General features: G+C 39.9%; 1 protein-coding gene across 1 annotated transcript in view; it reads left to right on the top strand.

The window, feature by feature from the left end:
* The window catches only part of LOC307009717 (uncharacterized protein), a gene marked incomplete at its 5' end in the record, with an annotated part of 74,075 nt that extends 55,704 nt beyond the window's left edge, over positions 1-18,371 (top strand). Inside the window, 5 exons of the mRNA XM_079633727.1 lie at positions 11,464-11,559; positions 14,801-14,899; positions 15,838-15,866; positions 16,818-16,874; positions 17,120-18,371. Coding sequence (XP_079489853.1) covers positions 11,464-11,559; positions 14,801-14,899; positions 15,838-15,866; positions 16,818-16,874; positions 17,120-17,236 — 398 coding nt within the window. The 3' untranslated portion in view covers positions 17,237-18,371. The remainder of the gene's footprint in view (positions 1-11,463; positions 11,560-14,800; positions 14,900-15,837; positions 15,867-16,817; positions 16,875-17,119) is intronic.
* Between the last annotated feature and the right edge of the window lie 218 nt (positions 18,372-18,589).

The following is an 18,589-nucleotide window of genomic DNA, read 5'->3' on the forward strand; positions in this document are numbered from 1 at the left end:
ATATATAGATTACATAAACAGAGAATATTTCTTTTAGTTTTGAATTAGATAATTTAAAACTACACACTTAAATGATTATAGAGATATATAGCTCATGTCTGAGTGAATAGTATTCGCTGAGTTTTGTTTGAGTTTAGAGAAGTGCTTCAGAAAAAAAGTTCACGGAGACGGAGAGGCAGAAAGCACTCCCTGTTTACTTTCTTTATTTTACAAAAGCACAATGTTTTATTTCGATTGTAAGTGGACACATAAAAAAGTAGACATTTAACAGCTTATTTTTTCATATTTCTTAAGGCTGTATGACCAAAACTGACGGAGTATTTTAGGTCTATTTTGCTGCTATGTAAAAAAAAACGAGCAAAACGCGCCCGCGCGTTTGCCGACCTCAGGGGGTTAAAAACAGTGAAGACTACACCTAGAAAGCTACCCAAACAAAAGGGATACAAATATGGAGAAAGTTGGCCAAACTTCTACACATTTTGTAGGCATACACAAAGTGCCCATTACACTTTGAAAAATCTCAGACCAGGTACATAAACAGGATTAATATACACAATTAAAAGTCAGAAAATATCACTTAGTATTACCAGAGACCGTGCAATGCAATACACAAACCTATACATGAATAACAGGAGATACAGACTCCAAACCAAGTAAGGTTTCAAGTTGAACCATTGACTCAATCAGCCTACGAACAGGCTTAATTACTCTACCAAGCCTGGTAGTGTAACGATAATCAGGGTTATGGTCAATCAAAGAATCATGCAAACTGTTAGGAACAGGAACAGTAGGAGAAAAAGCACTAGTTACAGTGTTATGGTCAACAGATAAATCATCTTGTGCTTCAGAAACAGTTTGAGAAGAATGGGTTGAGACCCAAGAAGCAGTACGATCATCATCACAAACAGCTATGTGAGAAATGACAGACAGAGACTCAGCATGTGACAAATCATCATTGACAGGTACTGTTGACTCAGCCACATCACATACAGATTGAGAAGGTGTGGAACAAGGACCACCACTAGCACTTTCACCAACAGAAAAATCAGTTGCAGGCAAAGGGAGAAAGTTAACTGGCAACAATAGATTCCGATGTACCACTTTCTCATGACCAGATTTGTCACAGATCTTATAAATGTGCAGGGAAGGTTTGGAGGCAACAACAGAATACATGGTGGGTTCCCATTTATCGGCAAGCTTCCGTTTACCTCTACAGCCTTTGTTGGCAATGAGAACATGATCACCAACTGACAGAGGCAATCCTTTGACCCTCTTATTGTACTGATCAGTCTGATGTTTTTGTTCTGCAGTAGAGTTCTTTTGAGCCAGCGCCATAGCAGACTGTAGATCACTGACAAGAGATTGAACATAGTCATTGTAATCACAGATTGACTCATCACGAAGCACACTTTGAAACATAAGGTCAACAGGTAATCTCGGCACCCTTCCGAACATCAGGTAAAAAGGGGCAAACCCAGTTGTCTCATGGGCAGTGCAGTTATACATGAATGTCATCGTTTGTACCAACTGTGGCCACTTTTGCTTAGATCTTGGTGGAAGCGATCTCAACATGTTACCCAACGTTCTGTTAAACCTTTCAGTTCCACCATTCCCCATTGGGTGGTACGGGGAAGTCCGTGACTTGTCAACTTTGGCAATATCAAGAAGCTCTGCTATTAGCTCACTCTCAAAATTTGCTCCCTGGTCCGAATGGATACGCTGGGGAAATCCATAGATGCAGAAGAAGCCATCCCACAGTTTCTTAGCAACACTTTTAGCACATTGATTTCGGCAAGGGAACGCGTGAGCTAACTTGGTGAAATGATCTGTAATTACCAAGACATCCACAGATTTATTGTGCCTATCTTCAGCAGACCAGAAATCAATACAGACAAGCTCCAATGGGGCAGTGGTCTTGATGCTCTCCAAGGGTGCTCTTGCTGCTGGCTCTGGAGTTTTACTCAGGACACAACGGGTACAAGTCTTAACGTAATCACGCACATCACGTTCCATTCCAGGCCAATAGAACCTCTGGCGGGCTAAAGACAGGGTACGTGGCTGACCTTGGTGACCGGCCAAATCATGAACACCAGAGAGTGCTTGCTGTTTCAGTGAGCCAGGCAGGACGAACTGAGACTTTTTGTGCTTAGTGAGGGGATCTTCGACAGCTCTATACAGGATGCCATGAAGCAAAAAGAGTTTTTCCCACTGCCTCAAAATCCTCAAAACTAGCAAATCTTCATTCGCACGCTCACGTCTGGAAGGCCTGCGTTTCCTGCTGACATAGAAAACCACCCTTGAAATAACTGTGTCTTTGTGCTGCTGATACTGCAATTCGGACAATGAAAAGGCATGGCTTATGTCTTGACAGTCGGGAATCAATGAAGTCAAATGATTAGCCAGGGATGTTGCTCTGGATACAGCTCCTGAATCCCAATCATCATAAACAGACAAGATAGACGACACATCCTCAGTAGTCATGGAAAAGTTTATCTCAGAGCTCAGATTGAGTTCAGTTTCAAGTGTCTGTGGCTGGCATGTGAGGCGGAATGTTTTCTGTACAGAATCATCTTCCACACTGTGTACATATTTCAGCAGTTCAGAGTAAGGCTCGGACAGAAGTCGCTGACTCACTGGGTTGACGAACGGGTCACGACTGAGTGCATCCGCCACAACATTCAATCTTCCAGGAACGTACTTGATCTTAAAGTTGTACGGGGCAAGTTTTGAAACCCAGCGCTGCTCACATGCATCCAATTTAGGTTTTGTCAAGATGTACGTGAGCGGATTATTATCCGTCCACACAGTGAACTCATGACCTTTGAGCCAGTGACTGAACTTGTCACACACTGCCCACTTCAGAGCCAAGAACTCTAATCTGTGTGCAGGGTAATTGGCTTGGCTGCGGCTCAAAGACTTGCTGGCGAAGGCTATAGGACGTGCTTTGTCCTCGCCACTGGGAACTTGAGAAAGCACTGCACCTAAGCCGTCCAACGATGCATCAGTGCAGAGAATAAAGGGATTCTCAAAGTCAGGGTGTGCCAGGACCACGCTCTCGACAAGGGCTCTCTTTAACTCTTTGAAGGCGACATCACAAACAGGAGTCCAGTCCTGGGGAGACAACTCCCGGAAAGTGCCAGATCTGTTACGACTACCTGTGCCTTTCGCCAAACGTTTTTGACCGGCTGTCAAATTAAACAATGGCTTTGCAATACGTGAACAGCCAGGAATGAAGCTCTGGTAGTAGAGAACCATGCCCAGAAATGATCTTAGTTTCTTTGGCGAAGGTGTGACGCTATCTTCTTTCATCAGGTCATTCTTCTGAAAGGCTAATATGACTGCTACCTTGTCTTCATCCACAGAAACTCCAGATCCGCTTATCACATGACCCAGAAATTTGATGGAGCGCCTGAGAAAGTGACACTTTTTCGGAGCCAACTTCAAATTACTAGCTCTCAACCGTGAAAACACCACTTCCAAGCGTTTCAAGGCCTCCTGTTCAGAGCGGGCGAAAACCAGCATATCATCAAGATAGCAAAGGAGGCTGGAAAAGTTGAGATCTCCAAATACGCTGAGCATCATGCGCATAAAGGATGCTGGACTGTTACACAGGCCTTGGGGAAGACGGTTGTATTCGTACAAGCCCATGGGTGTTGTAAATGCGGTGTAATGACGGTCAGATACATGGAGTGGGACGTTGTAAAATCCTGACGTCAAATCCACAGAGCTGAAGAGAAGATTTCCACCTAGAGCAGCCAGGCAATCTGCCTGATGAGGCAAAGGGTGAGCATCCTTGATCGTCTTTGCATTAAGCCAGCGAAAGTCCGTACAGACTCTGAGAGAACCATCCTTCTTCCATACCATTACCAAAGGAGACGCATACTCGCTGACAGATTTGCTAATAATGCCCTTCTCTTCCATATCAGAAAGTACCTCTCTCAACTTTTGGTAGTGGGCGGGAGGGGTTCGGCGATAGGGCAGGCGGAACGGACGCTCATCGCTCAAATGAATTCGGTGTACAAAGTCTTTCACCTCTCCACAATCGAGTCTGTCTCTGGAGAAAACATCACAATAGGACACGATAAGACTCGCCAACTCCTCCTTCCATGACTCGGAGACTTCACATCCTTCGATATCAATGCCCTCCAAACCATACTCATGCAGTAACCGCACAGGGTCAACAGGTGGAAGAGACTCGGGGAAGGCTGCATCAGAAACTTGAGGTCTGCACACATGTTGTGAAACCGTAACATCCTCCACCGCCAAACAAGGAGACACATCAGCCAGCTTAGCGTTACGTCGAAGAGTTATTGGAGACTGAGTGGGATTCAAGATCTTCATCGGCACCCATCGATCACCCCACATAGGAGTCACTACACGTCCAACAAGAACATGACGTGGCGCTGAACGTGAAGTAGTGGGTTCGACGATGACAGAGCTTCCTGGGGAGACATTAGTGTTAGCTGGTAGTTTTCCCCAGACAAGGTGCTCACATCTGGGAAGCAAAGTAACCGCTTGACAAAGCTTAACTGTGCCGAGCTTAGCGGGCTGTTGAGGACCAGACCAACGAGAAACACAGCTCAGAAGCTCAAGAAACTCTTCACACTCAGGGTTGCTGTTTTTGCAGGAAATCAGTTCCCAGTACTTCTTTTCGGCTTTCATCTTCTGAAGCACGCATTTGATGACGTTACTGCCGATAATGAACTCATCCTTCTGTCCAGGTACTACTAAGGTTGGTACGATGAACTTGAACCCGTAGACTTCAATTTCCAGGTCATACGCGCATTTAGGCTGAGTAGTAAGACCACCACAGCCCACCAGGACCACATCACCAGGAATCACTGAAGGTCGAGGGAGAACGCCGTCAGCACACAACTTGGATTCACATTCCGTGCTCAGGGTGCAAGCCATACTACCAGAATCTAGCATACCATTCAGTACGGACTGGCCACCGACAGTCACAGGAGCATAAAAGAGTTCACTAGCTCCATCAATTTTCTGAGATCCCACATACAGCACTTTTTTGTCGGGTGGCAACAATTTGCAACTATTTACAAAAATTACTTGTGGATCCGACTCATCTTTTAGGGGAAATACGCCACCGCCCATGTTATCCCCCTCTGCACATGGGCTATTTAGTTTAACTGAGTGGCCGGAGAAGGCAGCTCAAGGCCCGTCGTCTCAGGACAATTGCTCTTAAAGTGTCCAGGTTTGAAGCAGTTACGACAAAGCCTCTGCCGCATACAATGAGTATGTGTAGTGTGCTCTTTAGATCGACATACTCTACATGCTGAACTCAAACTGGGCTTGGGGTCTGAAGTTCTGACAGGACAGTTTGGGTTGGGTGAGGACAGTGAGGCAGAGCAGAGAGATAAAACTTTATCCATCATGCCAACCAACTGCTGCATACTATCAACAGGAGTAAAAGGCGCAGCGTTGGGGTTGAGCTGACCAGTTAAACATGGTATCTGACTTGAGGAGAGTTCAGGCTGTCTGGGAGAACTGGGCACAGGATCGACACAGACAGTCACAGTGTTCTGATGGCAAGCTGACTCAGGCAATGAACGTGAAGTTCTAGCAAAAGCTCTCTGCAGGTTCCTGCGATGACTATCCAGTCGCTCTTGAACTTCAGCAGCACTCCACTGTTCAGCAGGCTTGAACTGAAAAGACAAAGCAAGGCCAGGATCTGGACAGTGTGAGATAAACATCATAACGGCTTCAGTAGCAGGGTCCTCAACGCTCTTGTTGCGCCTACGCAAACACTCATCAGCCACATGAATCGCCTTATTCAGCCTTATCCAGTAGTCCATTGGGCTCTCATCTGCCCTAGGCAGGGTGTTATAAAAGTCAGCCATAGGCATGTTTGAATACATCAACTCACTAAAATTTCGCTTCAGTATGTCAAACACGGTGGTGGGGGGGACTGCAGCAGTTGGCCCTGGGAAGCTGCGCAAGGACACTTTGACTACATCCCTCGCTTTTCCAGCTAACCTGCTCAAAATGAGATCAGAGGCAGTTTCATCAGTGCATTTCTTACTGTTTAAATAACTGAACATCAAATCTTCCCATTCATGTACAGTAAATGAATCACTTTGATCACCTCTAAAGAACGGTGGAGGCGCAACATCATGTTGGACAATGACTTTCAAATTAGAAGGATCAAAACATTCACTGGATTGCTGGACATTTGACTTAGACTGCACTGGGCTGGGATGTAGCGTTAAATTGAGACTGGCTGAAATGCTCTCACCAATTTTCTGTGCCAGATCAGAAATTAAACCTCCTAGAGACTCAGGGGTAATGACGTGATCAGCATTTGGGCGTGTAAAAGGGGTAGAGCAAGCAGCTGGGCTCCCTGACGTACCAATAGCTGAATCAGATGCATGTACATGGTCAATTTCACTATTAAAGAGTGCCCTCCCTCTTCCAAAACATTGAGGCGAAACTCCAGACATATTGTCAGTATGGTTAAGTACAGCCCCACTACCCCTGCCTACTGGGAACATGGCACTAGGTCGTTGTGCAGGGCTAAAGTTATCTTGACTGACAGTGTCCTCAAACATGACTCAGTTTGAATAGAAAACACAGAGAAATGTAATAACAGTTTCAGGAAAAATAAAATAAAAATAAAATAAAAACACTAAAATCACTTAAGTATTCAGATAATTGTACTTTGCAGAAATACTCATGTAGACTCACAAAACAGTTCAATGTGACGTTTCACGGAGGAGAAAAAAAGGTTTGTGACGAACAAAAAAAAATAAACTCTGTCATTGAGCTTGCAGCAACGCAAAGAACAGTTCAGTACAGCGTGGCACGGAGGAAGAAGAAGAAAAAAATGTGCCGATCAAAAAAAAAAAAATATATATATACCGTCAGTGATGAGCGTGCAGCAGTGCGCACACACACACACAAAAAAAGTTCAACACATCAAAGCGCTTATATGGCGAGAATAGTCATTAATAAAAAAAACGGTTTTCATCATACCTCATAAAAGGCAAACGTTCAACCTATACCATCCTACGTGATGTGAGCAGCAGATAGTTGACCGCTGATGACGAGATGAAACGATCTGCGGCCTCCGCGGTCAGCGAAACACTCCTCCAGCGATCTATCACAGCACACCGTCGTCTGTTGAAGCAGCAACTCCGGCGATCGGTGAGCAGCCGATCATGCGAAATCCGAAAGGCTCACGGCACCACGTGTAACCGGTGGCTCGCGACACCAGTTATGCACTTGTCTGCGTTGTGTGTGTGTAGCTTTGTCGAGACAGACACGGGACAACAGGCGGCAGTTTTGCTGGATCTTTTATCTGATTCTGATGTACAAACAAAACAAAATCAGCCTCTTAGTGAGAATCGCCCTCGGTTACTCTATAAAACAAATGTGATGTACACTCATCACGTGCTCTCATATCACATTTAGGCCCAGATGCAAAAATATAACTTAAACAAGATGCAATTACCAAAATAACCACAGAGATAGATAAAATAATAGTATATACATAAATTAGAGTGAAAATACAGACATAAAAGCAACAATTAAAATAAAGATTAATTAAGATTAACCAGAGCCCAAAATAACTCACCTCTCCAGTGCATTAACAATGCCAAGAGGAAGAGGAGGGGACAGAACAGGAAATTATATTGACTCATGACGTCACATCAATTAAAGGGGAAAGGCACTCACTTCACTCAGGCAGTCATCAGGTGTATGTAAATGAACAATTTTGTGAGAATTCTAATTAACAATACATATTTAACAGTACACTTTCTATACCTGTTACACTAAATCATGTTAGCTACATGATAATTCATGCTAACAACATGTTAAAACATGTTAGCAAAATGCTAATTCATATTAACAGAATCGTAAATCATGCTAGCAACATGGTGAATAATGTTAAATCATGCTAGCAACATAATAAAAATGATAGCATCACGCTTATTCATGCTAACACCATGCTAAAACATGTTAGCACAATGTTATATCATGCTAACATCATGTTAAATCATGTTAGCTATATGGCAATTCATGGTAAATCATGCTAGCAACATGATAATTCATGCTAACAACATGTTAAAACATGTCAGCAAAATGCTAATTCATATTAACAGAATCGTAAATCATGCTAGCAACATGGTAATTAATGTTAACTCATGCTAGCAACATAATAAAACATGATAGCATCACGCTTATTCATGCTAACACCATGCTAAAACATGTTAGCACAATGTTATATCATGCTAACACCATGTTAAATCATGTTAGCTATATGGCAATTCATGGTAAATCATGCTAGCAACATGATAATTCATGCTAACAACATGTTAAAACATGTTATCAAAATGCTAATTTTTGTTAATAACATCCTTAATCATGCTAGCAACATGATAATTCGTGGTAAATCATGTTACCAACATGGTGAATAATGTTAAATCATGCTAGCAACATAGTAAAACATGATAGCATAATGCTAATTATCGTTAAGACCATGCTAAAACATGTTAGCACAATGATAATTCATGTTAACAGCATGCTAAATCATTTTAGATACATGATAATTCATGCTAAATCATGCTAGCAACATGATAATTAATGTTAACAACATGTTAAAACATGTTAGCAAAATGCTAATTCTTGTTAATAACATCCTTAATCATGCTAGCAACATGATAATTTGTGGTAAATCATGTTACCAACATGGTGAATAATGTTAAATCATGCTAGCAACATAGTAAAATATGATAGCATCATGCTAATTATCGTTAAGACCATGCTAAAACATGTTAGCACAATGTTAATTCATGTTAACAGCATGCTAAATCATTTTAGATACATGATAATTCATGCTAAATCATGCTAGCAACATGATAATTAATGTTAAAAACATGTTAAAACATGTTTGGCAAAATGCTAATTCATGTTAACAACTTCCTAAATCATGCTAGGAACATGGTAATTCACGCTAAATCATGCTAGCAACATGGTGAATAATGTTAAATGATGCTAGCAACATAATAAAACATGATAGCATCATGCTAATTCACGTTAAGACCATGCTAAAACTTTTTAGCACGATGTTAATTCATGCTAACAGCATGCTAAATCATGTTAGCTACATGATAATTCATGTTAACAACATGTTAAAACATGTTAGCAAAATGCTAATTCATATTAACAGAATCGTGAATCATGCTAGCAACATGGTAATTAATGTTAAATCATGCTAGCAACATAATAAAACATGATAGCATCACGCTTATTCATGCTAACACCATGTTAAAACATGTTAGCACAATGTTAATTCATGTTAACAGCATGCTAAATAATTTTAGATACATGATAATTCATGTTAAATCATGTTAGCAACATGATAATTAATGCTAACAACATGTTAAAACATGTTAGCCAAATGCTAATTCATGTTAATAACATCCTAAATCATGCCAGGAACATGGTAATTCATGCTAAATAATGCTAGCAACATGATAATTCATGCTAACAACATGTTAGCCAAATGCTAATTCATGTTAATAACATCCTAAATCATGCCAGGAACATGGTAATTCATGCTAAATCATGCTAGCAACATGATAAAACATGTTAGTAACATGCTAATTCATGTTAAATCATGCTAAAACGTGCTAACAGTGTGTTAAATCATGCTAGAAACGTGTTCCCTACGGTCCCAATGGACAATTTCAACAATTCAAGTTATTTCCAACTTTCTGACAATGCTTTTTTTCAAGCCAACTTTACAGTTTGTAAAATCTAGTTCATTATAATGTTTCCTCAATTAATAACAAATGTGTGTGAAACATGAGGGTGTGTTTGTGTATGAATATTGTATATTACTGTCATGTTTTATTCAACTTATATCAATGAATAAGGAAACACCTTATTATACAAAATAATTGTATTATTATTAAAATGGTTATCTGGGGTTTAAGGTGTTATAAAGCTCCACTGCCATACACACAGGGATGTAGTGGACGCTAAACGCACGTGTAAACGCCGCTTAGGCACCTCCCAAAATTCTGAAATAGCGTTTATCCACCTCCAAAGTGCGTTTATCCACCTCTATAGCATATAGTTCCTAAGCCATTTTAAATTAAGCTTAGGCTATATCGTTTTAGTTTCATATTGTTCACTATAAGTTTCATAGGTTGTTAAACCTAAGACGAATTATTTCATATTGCGCCGCATTACTGTCAGTATCCGCGCGGGTTAGACCATACAGGGCTAGCCTAAGATTATCACAAATAAACACAAGATTTTGACGCATATCCAAGCGTTTGTGGAGCGGAGTGTGAGCGCGCACTGCATGGCACGGACGCGCGGGCGCGAACACTTGCATTTCCCTATCAACAGTGAAACAATTTAAAATACTCTATAATTTCTGGTCATACAGAAAATAATAATACATTATTCGCAACTACTTTTATTTGTGTAAACTCGCACTAACAAGAAAACGTTGTGCTTTTGTCAAATCAAATAAAACAATCAGGCGCGCTTTCATGATCTCCGTGAACTAGAGCATTTCTCTCTAAAGGCGCATCTGCTTAACAGCGGAGATATGTTTTTAACCGACACTGATTTAGAAAACAATAGTTTATTAATAAACAATTAAAATGCCTCGTTATTTTTTCAGACACATTTATTATCATTAGCCTATAAATCACCTTTCTGTAGGCTGTGGTTCCAGAGACATGTGGCTCTTCTCATTCAGCACTGCGGGAATAATATAATTTCCAGGTTCTCATTTTGTCTTAGAAAAATAAATCAACAACAACAAAATCCATATTAATTTGTGAACATTTTAAATGTTTAATTAAGGGGCAAAAAGTAGGCTAATTCGTCAATATTCATTTTTTGCGCAGCATTTGGTGTAGCCTAGTTCAAATTAAATTTTTGGTGTTCAACTTTGCCTTTTAAAAATAGGCTACAACAACCGTTTTCGTTTTGTAATAACGGGTTAAAAATAGTTTTGTTCTCTCTGTTTTGTCATTTAGTAAACTTTATAGATTTCAACCATATTATTCCTTCTTGAGTCTTTTTAACAAGAACTTAGATTAATGTATGAATTGAATAGTGATTGTGTGACCTATGATGAGGGAACAACCAGTGATACCCTTGGTAGTAGCTTCAAATGATAGCCTATAGCGATGTCATCAGGATACACATACACAGTGTGTATGTGACCAGGTGACAACGTCGTGGTCCAACAGAATTTATAGTTTACCCACCTCTTTTTTTACCACTACACCTCTGCATACACATAACCTGTTAAACCCCTGTATAAGTCTTTAAAGGTTCTCTAACTCTCTATAGTTTAGTAAAGATAAAAAATGACATTAAAATACAGTGTATTTCCTGAAGATAACGTGGTTCTCAACCCTTTTGCCCCTACCGGATGATGGCAATAGTGATGATGTGAAACTGTATTATTGTATCCTCCAGATCTTGTCCGTGTTGTTCCTGTGTATGTGTGTGGATCAGTCGGTGTAGTTTTACTGAACGCTGTTGCTCTGATGACTGAACTGACACTGAAAACAGGCGAGTGAACACTTCAACATCACTTACATTATATCTGAGCTGTCTGGTAAAAACACACATTATAAACTAACAGCATTTTAATCTGAACTGAGAGAGCGGTAATATCTCACTGTGAGGCAGAAATTATCCTCATCCCAAAGTTATTATTCTCTTTCCATTCACATATATTAACAGGGCTCTCAAGTGTCACGCATTGAGCGTGACAGTCACTCATTTCAGTCTTTTGTCACGCACTCCCGCCACACATTGTATTTCTCACGCGGAAAAACTATTTATAATATATTTAATATGCCGCAGCGCTCAAAATGTATCTGGGCACGCCGCTCTCACTATGGAAACAAGCGTGTCGCCGCGTCTCCCCTGGAGTTCTTAGTTGAGCCACTTAACAGCCAATCAAAAAAAAAGAAAGGGGCTAAACAATAGCCAATCAGAAAATAGCACTATTGTATCTGGGTAAGATTTAACGTAACAACCAATGGGGAAAAAAGCATATCCTGGAATTGTTCACGTGATCTTCCGAAAGTTTCGTTCACCCACAGAGGAAAACACTGGATCTCCTCATGATCTCCTGATTTAATGTTACAACAAATTCACAACTTGTTTGACACAAACAATGACAACTTGACTGCTGTTAGAGAATGTTTCCCAGATAATTACCATCAGTTGTTCATGAGTTACTGTAACTTAGCCAACAGTTTACAGCCTGTTCACTGACAACACCTGCTCAGAACAAGTAGTCTAGGCCTAGTCATATTTTCATTATCACACGATGACTGACATATTGTTACGTTTTATACCACGGGCTGTTTAAATACTCGCTTCTGATTGGCTGAAAGGTGTGCAGTAAAACAGTTTATTGCACAGGTACTGTAGTTCAGTACAGAGTGAGAGACGCATATGAAAACGTTTATTTAGGTAGGCTAAATGTCAGTGTTGCCTGTCATTCATAAATAATTGTAATAAATCCATTAAAGAATCATTAAGTTAGATATATGCTTAAGCAATGAGGGGACTGTAGACTTTAAAGAAGAGACGTACACAGGTAACTCGCGCACGCATCTCTCTCTCTCTCTCTCTCTCTCTCTCTCTCTCTCTCTCTCTCTCTCTCTCTCTCTCTCTCTCTCTCTCTCTCTCTCTCTCTCCTCTCTCTCTTACTCTCTCTCTCTCTCCCCCTTCTCTTTCAGTTCGCTGTTTCTCTCTTTTAATAATGAATTTAAATAAATGTGATAATTCCTTCAAATAAAAGCAATCCGATGGCTCTACTTTACGGACGGAGTGCTAGAACTAACGAGCCGTAACTTAAGAAAATAACCGTCATTTTTACCCGTCTGTTAAAAAATTACAAAAAAATTACAATTAACTTGTTCTTAACTTGGCTTCGCGTCGGGTGGTTCTTCGCCTCTACGTTGTGCATTAAAATCCTTTAATACATGGCTAGCCGTGGATTATCCCTTACATAAACATCTCTCTCTCCAAGTAGGCTTAATAATTTTATTAGCACTAAATAAATTAAAGTGTATTGCATAGTCGATGTTATAAGTCACTTTTAAAATCATGTCATATTTTATAATTATATCCTGGCCATGGATGCATTAATCATTGCATCTGTCTTTCTCAGTGGTGGGCGTCAGGGTCAGCAAGGCCTTCTCTGCTGGCCTTAACACTATCAGAATCACTGACTTGCACTTATATTTTTATGAATGAGTATTAAATTATTCCCAATAGTCCATTCTTTTAATGTCATAGATTTTCTCTTGGTTGCGCTGCTTCCAGTAGTGTATATTTATTTTAGTGCTTTTATCCGATCATATTTCAGCCATCATGTGTTGCCAGGGTCAAATATATCTGCCTCGAGGCCTTCAGAGTCGATAGTGCGGGCGCCTGTAGCTTAATGAATGGCAATGAAACTGTTGCTTTAACCAATCAGATAATCAGTCAGATTTAATCAGCCAATCAGATTTCGAGTTGACTGCACCGGGGCACACAATAACGTAAGCATTTCCACGCCCTTTGATTGGATGGTCAGAGCGTGTACTATTATTACTGGTAGTCAGAGCTAGATAACCGCATCTGTAGCGAACTGTGTAAACTAAAATATATTCCTGTAGATTTAATAGTTTTTCAACCCACAAATGAATGTTTCTTTCCCTCCTCGACCGCCAATTTGTGAGTCTCGGACCTCTATCGATCTGTCCGGGGAAAAACAGAACTGACTGTAATGTAACGTTATGCCAGGACTGATTTTGAAGGCAAAAGTCCCGCTGATCTCATTGATATCGTTCAAACATCTGTGTGAGAGCTCGTGTCGGCTGTAGATCGTCATGTTTAGCGGTGACTGTCCCTGTGTCCACGGCTTCTGTCGAGCAGACACTCTCAGATAAACTTATGCCAGAAATACGACGGGACAGACTCGACTTTCAGCATTAGCCAGCCTTGATAGAAAAGACTAATTGTTGGAACTGAAACCCACAGATAACCTGTAAACCAAAGAAATTAGGACATTTATATTGTGTACAAAAATAATCAGTAGGTTTGGTGAGTATAATGCCTTTTTTGCCCCCGTTTTTTCCCGTGGTGAATTTGATTTTCCTGAATTTCATGTTAAGTTTATGATCGAAACTTTTTTTTTATCAAACACTATTATAACCATTGAAGGACAAGACAAGGGAGGTTCCGTTTCTGAACTTATAATCGGAACGCGAGGAACACTAACACAAGCCGAACTCACTCGCTCGTTTCTCTCTACCCGGCCTTTCCCGAACGCCCCGCATTAACTCTATAACTGCCGGTGCAAAATAAAAACATACATTTCACAACAATTATAGAGAGTCCGTGCGCTGCTACACTATTAAAAGTTATTAATTCAGGGTGGACATCACTGAAGGCCTATGTGTGAAATGCACGGCCCACCACTGGTCTTTCAAATATGTCAGGTAAAAAGCATACTTTGTCTTTGGTTGAATTGTCAGTGCCATGATTCTGTCAAATATTTTCTTCTGCAAGTCTGAGCAATTATTAATAATAACAACAAAAACAGTAATAATAATATTACTAATGAAACACCCCCATTCCCGCGACCCCCCCCCATTGTATCCCCCCCTTGCCCCCCCCCCCCCACACACACACACACACACACTTGTCTTCAAAACTTGAGAGCCCTGTATTAATGTTGAGCAATAATAAGTCTTATAATCCGCTGTTGATGCTGTGAATGAAATACGGTTGTTATTCTCATCCTCAGTTAATGGAGAAGGAGCCGTTGGAGATTTGAGGATCATCGTCTTCTCCTCTGAATTCCTCTTCACTTTATTCATCCTGATTTTACTGATATTTGAACCCTGTGAGTATAACCTCAACTTAAAGACATTAAATAAATACTTTCACTTCTTGTTTTGGTGCCTCTCGTATCTCTTTAAAGGTGCTTTGTGTAATATTTAGGAGGATCTGTTGACAGAAATGCAATATCATATACATAAGTGTGTTTTCAGTGGTGTATAAAGACATGAAGCGTTATGTGTTTATTCGCTTAGAATGAGGCATTTCTCTCTACACACACCGCGGGTCTCCTTACATCCACATGTCTCTACGGTGGCCCTGAGCGGACACACGCGTTTCGTCACTATGTTGTTCTTCATGATAAAAAGCGAACTGAAGTCAGCGAATAAAACACTGACACAATGATCAACAAGTAACAATAATATTCAGAAACATATCGTTTTACTGAACAATTAAGTAAACATAATTTCTTAATTAATCTTCATAGAGAAACCTCATTGTTTAACTGGCTACTCTCTGCTGTCTCAGGCGACGACATCACTTCCTGTCGGCCACCGTAACTTCTGTTGGGTGCAGTTCACAACTTCACCACTTGATGCCACTAAAACTTACACACTGCACCTTTAAGGGATTTTCATTTAAAAATATGACCAGATATGTGATCAATCGTCTGTCTTTAGGATGCGTCACTGTCAGGGAATAAATGCTGAGTTGTGTGTTGTGATGATTGATGATCTCACACGTGTGTTTATTGTGTTTGATTGATCTGAGAAACTCGAGCTTCAGTTTGATTCACAGTTATAGATTATGACTCATATTGACTCATTATAATCTAAACTGAATCATCGTCAACACTCACTGAACGCTTCATTAAATTCACTCACTGGATATCTGAAGGTTTATTTGTCTTTGTTAAATCAGGAGTCTCTATTATTCAGTCTGAAGTGTTTGAATCTGAATAATCCTGTAAATCTCTTTCCTCCTCCGTCTCTGAACTCACAGGGATCAAGCCATGTGTGCAGTCCTGTCAGGTTAGTATTGCATATTTAATGTGAATAGATTTGATTTACAAGTTTTACTTGTTAAAGGTGCACTCAGTGATTTTATATTTCTCAGACTGAAGTCTTTATACAGACACGCATGAGCCGAGAGAGAAATACTCTCATGTGGAATAAAACTGATTTTGTTGAGGAAAACGTTTCAAGATTTTTCTCCACACAATGGACTTCAATGGTAACCAGAATGCTGAAGTCCAAATTAATGCAGTTTCAAAGGACTTTAAAGTGTCTCTCCTCGATCCCAGCTGAGGAATAGGGCCTTATCTAGCGAATCCATCGCTCATTTTCTAAAACGTATAAACATTTATATTCTTTTTAACCACAATTGTTCATCTTGTGCTGGACTGCACGCACCGGGCATGATGTCATCACGTTGGAAAGGTCAAGTGTAAGAACCGCCCCATCGTTTACTAGCGTGGAGAAGGAGGATCGTTCACATTTTGTTGTATGTTGAATGACATATTTAAGTCTTTGTGTCAGTTTATTGTTTAAAATGGTCCTTTCTTGTGTGTATCCTGGATGTTTAATGAATGTTTAATGATGTCACCCGTGACCTTTCCAACGTGATGGCGTCATGCCCGGCGCATGCCGTCCAGCACAAGACCAACAATTGTGGTTAAAAAGAATATAAATGTTTATATTTTTTTTAGAAAATGATTCGCTAGATAAGGCCCTATTCCTCAGCTGGGATCGAGGAGAGACATTTGAAGCACTTTAAAGTCCTTTGAAACTGCATTAATTTGGACTTCAACATTCTGGTTACCATTGAAGTCCATTGTGTGGAGAAAAATCCTGAAACGTTTTCCTCAAAAAACTTAATTTATTTTCCACTGAAGAAAGAAAGACATGAACATCTTGGATCTGTGTACATTAACACATTAGTGTAGATCTGTGTGTAAATGAACGGTCTTGTCTTGAACACAGAAGGCAATAAAGTCTTGTCGATCTCGAGCCGCTGGATCTCAGAAGCAGAAATCTCAGGTTAGTGTCAGAATCATTGTGGATTTCAGATAATAGACTCTGTAAAACCTGTAATATCAGTAATAACACATCATGATCCTCTGCTCTGATGCAAACTGGGTTTGAAACGTCATTTCCTTCAACTTACAAACAGCAAATGCTTCTGTGTGGTGAAACTGTGAAGTGTTCTCTATGAGGACTCAGAAACACTGCTGGGATACTGTTGAAAATACATGTTAAAACATTCACTCTTATTCTGAACACAGAATGCAGCCGGTTCTGATGAAACTCCAGCCAGTGGATCAAACCAGAACCAGGACCAGAACCCAGCTGAGGTTATTGAGATGAATCCTCTACTGGATTCAGTGGCGTCACAAAAATAATCATCAGTCTGAGAAAACACTCTGAGAAGCTCCTGACTGATTTAAGAGCTCAATCTCATTCTGCATTCGTTATTCAGACCGTTCTTTATAATGTACTGTACGTTTCTTTGGTTTTGTAAATAGCTGTAAATATATTGTTTTGTATTCATGTATTCATATAATAGTGATTTGCTTTTATAACTAACTCTAGCTGTAACCCAACTTCAACAGTACAGATGAAACGTGATCTTAAACTGCATTAAGATCATCAACAGAGAGAAATCAGTGTTATAACTAACTTTGACCTGATGGATTGAGCTTTGAGTCTCAGGATCATGAAGTAAATGTTCAGTTGTGTGTCTCAGAAACACTCAGACTGAATGTTCAATCCTTCAGACGGCAGCTCAGATCCTTCATGTAATATCCAAACTCCTCTGAGATGTTGTTCTCTTCCTTCCTCTTGTTAGAAAATGTCTGTAATTCATTCCTTATAAAGTTTCCAGGCCAGAATGAGTGCAAACACAGAAGAGCTCAGGATCAGCCGTTCTCCTCAATTGGCCGGATTCATGCATTAGCTATTAGCCTACAATGAGGAGAACTAATATATTTATTTTATTATTATTTCTCTCTAAATAGTGTTAGACCATTACTTTATAAATTAATAAAATCTAAGATATCGTAATTTTTAACATACATAATTTCTATGGTCATCCGTTACATTTGTCTGTGTGTTTTTCTAATATTTAACCAAAGAGAAGTGTTAGAAAGAGCTTGTAGACAGATCTCGTAACTCCATTACTGAGCGTCTCTGCTTACGAGACAAGAGGGAATAAATCAAATCTAAAATCTACTAAAACTTCTAATGGTGATCAAAACATGTTGGATGCTTTATGTGGAAGACAAAATGAGAGATTTAGCTAAATGTCATCTATTGTTGACATTTGTATTGTATTGTAACATTGTGCTTTATTTCATATGTTGTAAATGCATACATGTAAATAATGTTTCTTGATATTAAATCTGCACTAAAGTTTCTCAGAAACCGCATGTTTTTCTCTCTGCTCTGTAAAAGAAAGATGACTTTGACTGCTGTTGCTGCAGTTTGTACAGTATGTGTCTGTCTGTTTTATAAAGTTTTATAAAAACAACATTGAGCAAAAAGCTGAGAAAGTCCTGTTTTGTCAAAGAATACATTCACAGTTATGATGAAAACACAGATGAGTGGATCGAGTCGAAGCTTCCCAGTCCTGTAGCTCGTCCTCGGTCCACAGTTCATTCAGTAACATTAGACAGTTTTGATTTATATGCTGTTAAATGTTGATGATTGCGTTATTTTACATATGCATGATTACATGATATCACTCGTTTTTGGAT

The sequence above is a fragment of the Phoxinus phoxinus genome (genome assembly GCF_949152265.1).
Source record: "Phoxinus phoxinus genome assembly, chromosome: 1".
NCBI lineage: Eukaryota > Metazoa > Chordata > Actinopteri > Cypriniformes > Leuciscidae > Phoxinus > Phoxinus phoxinus.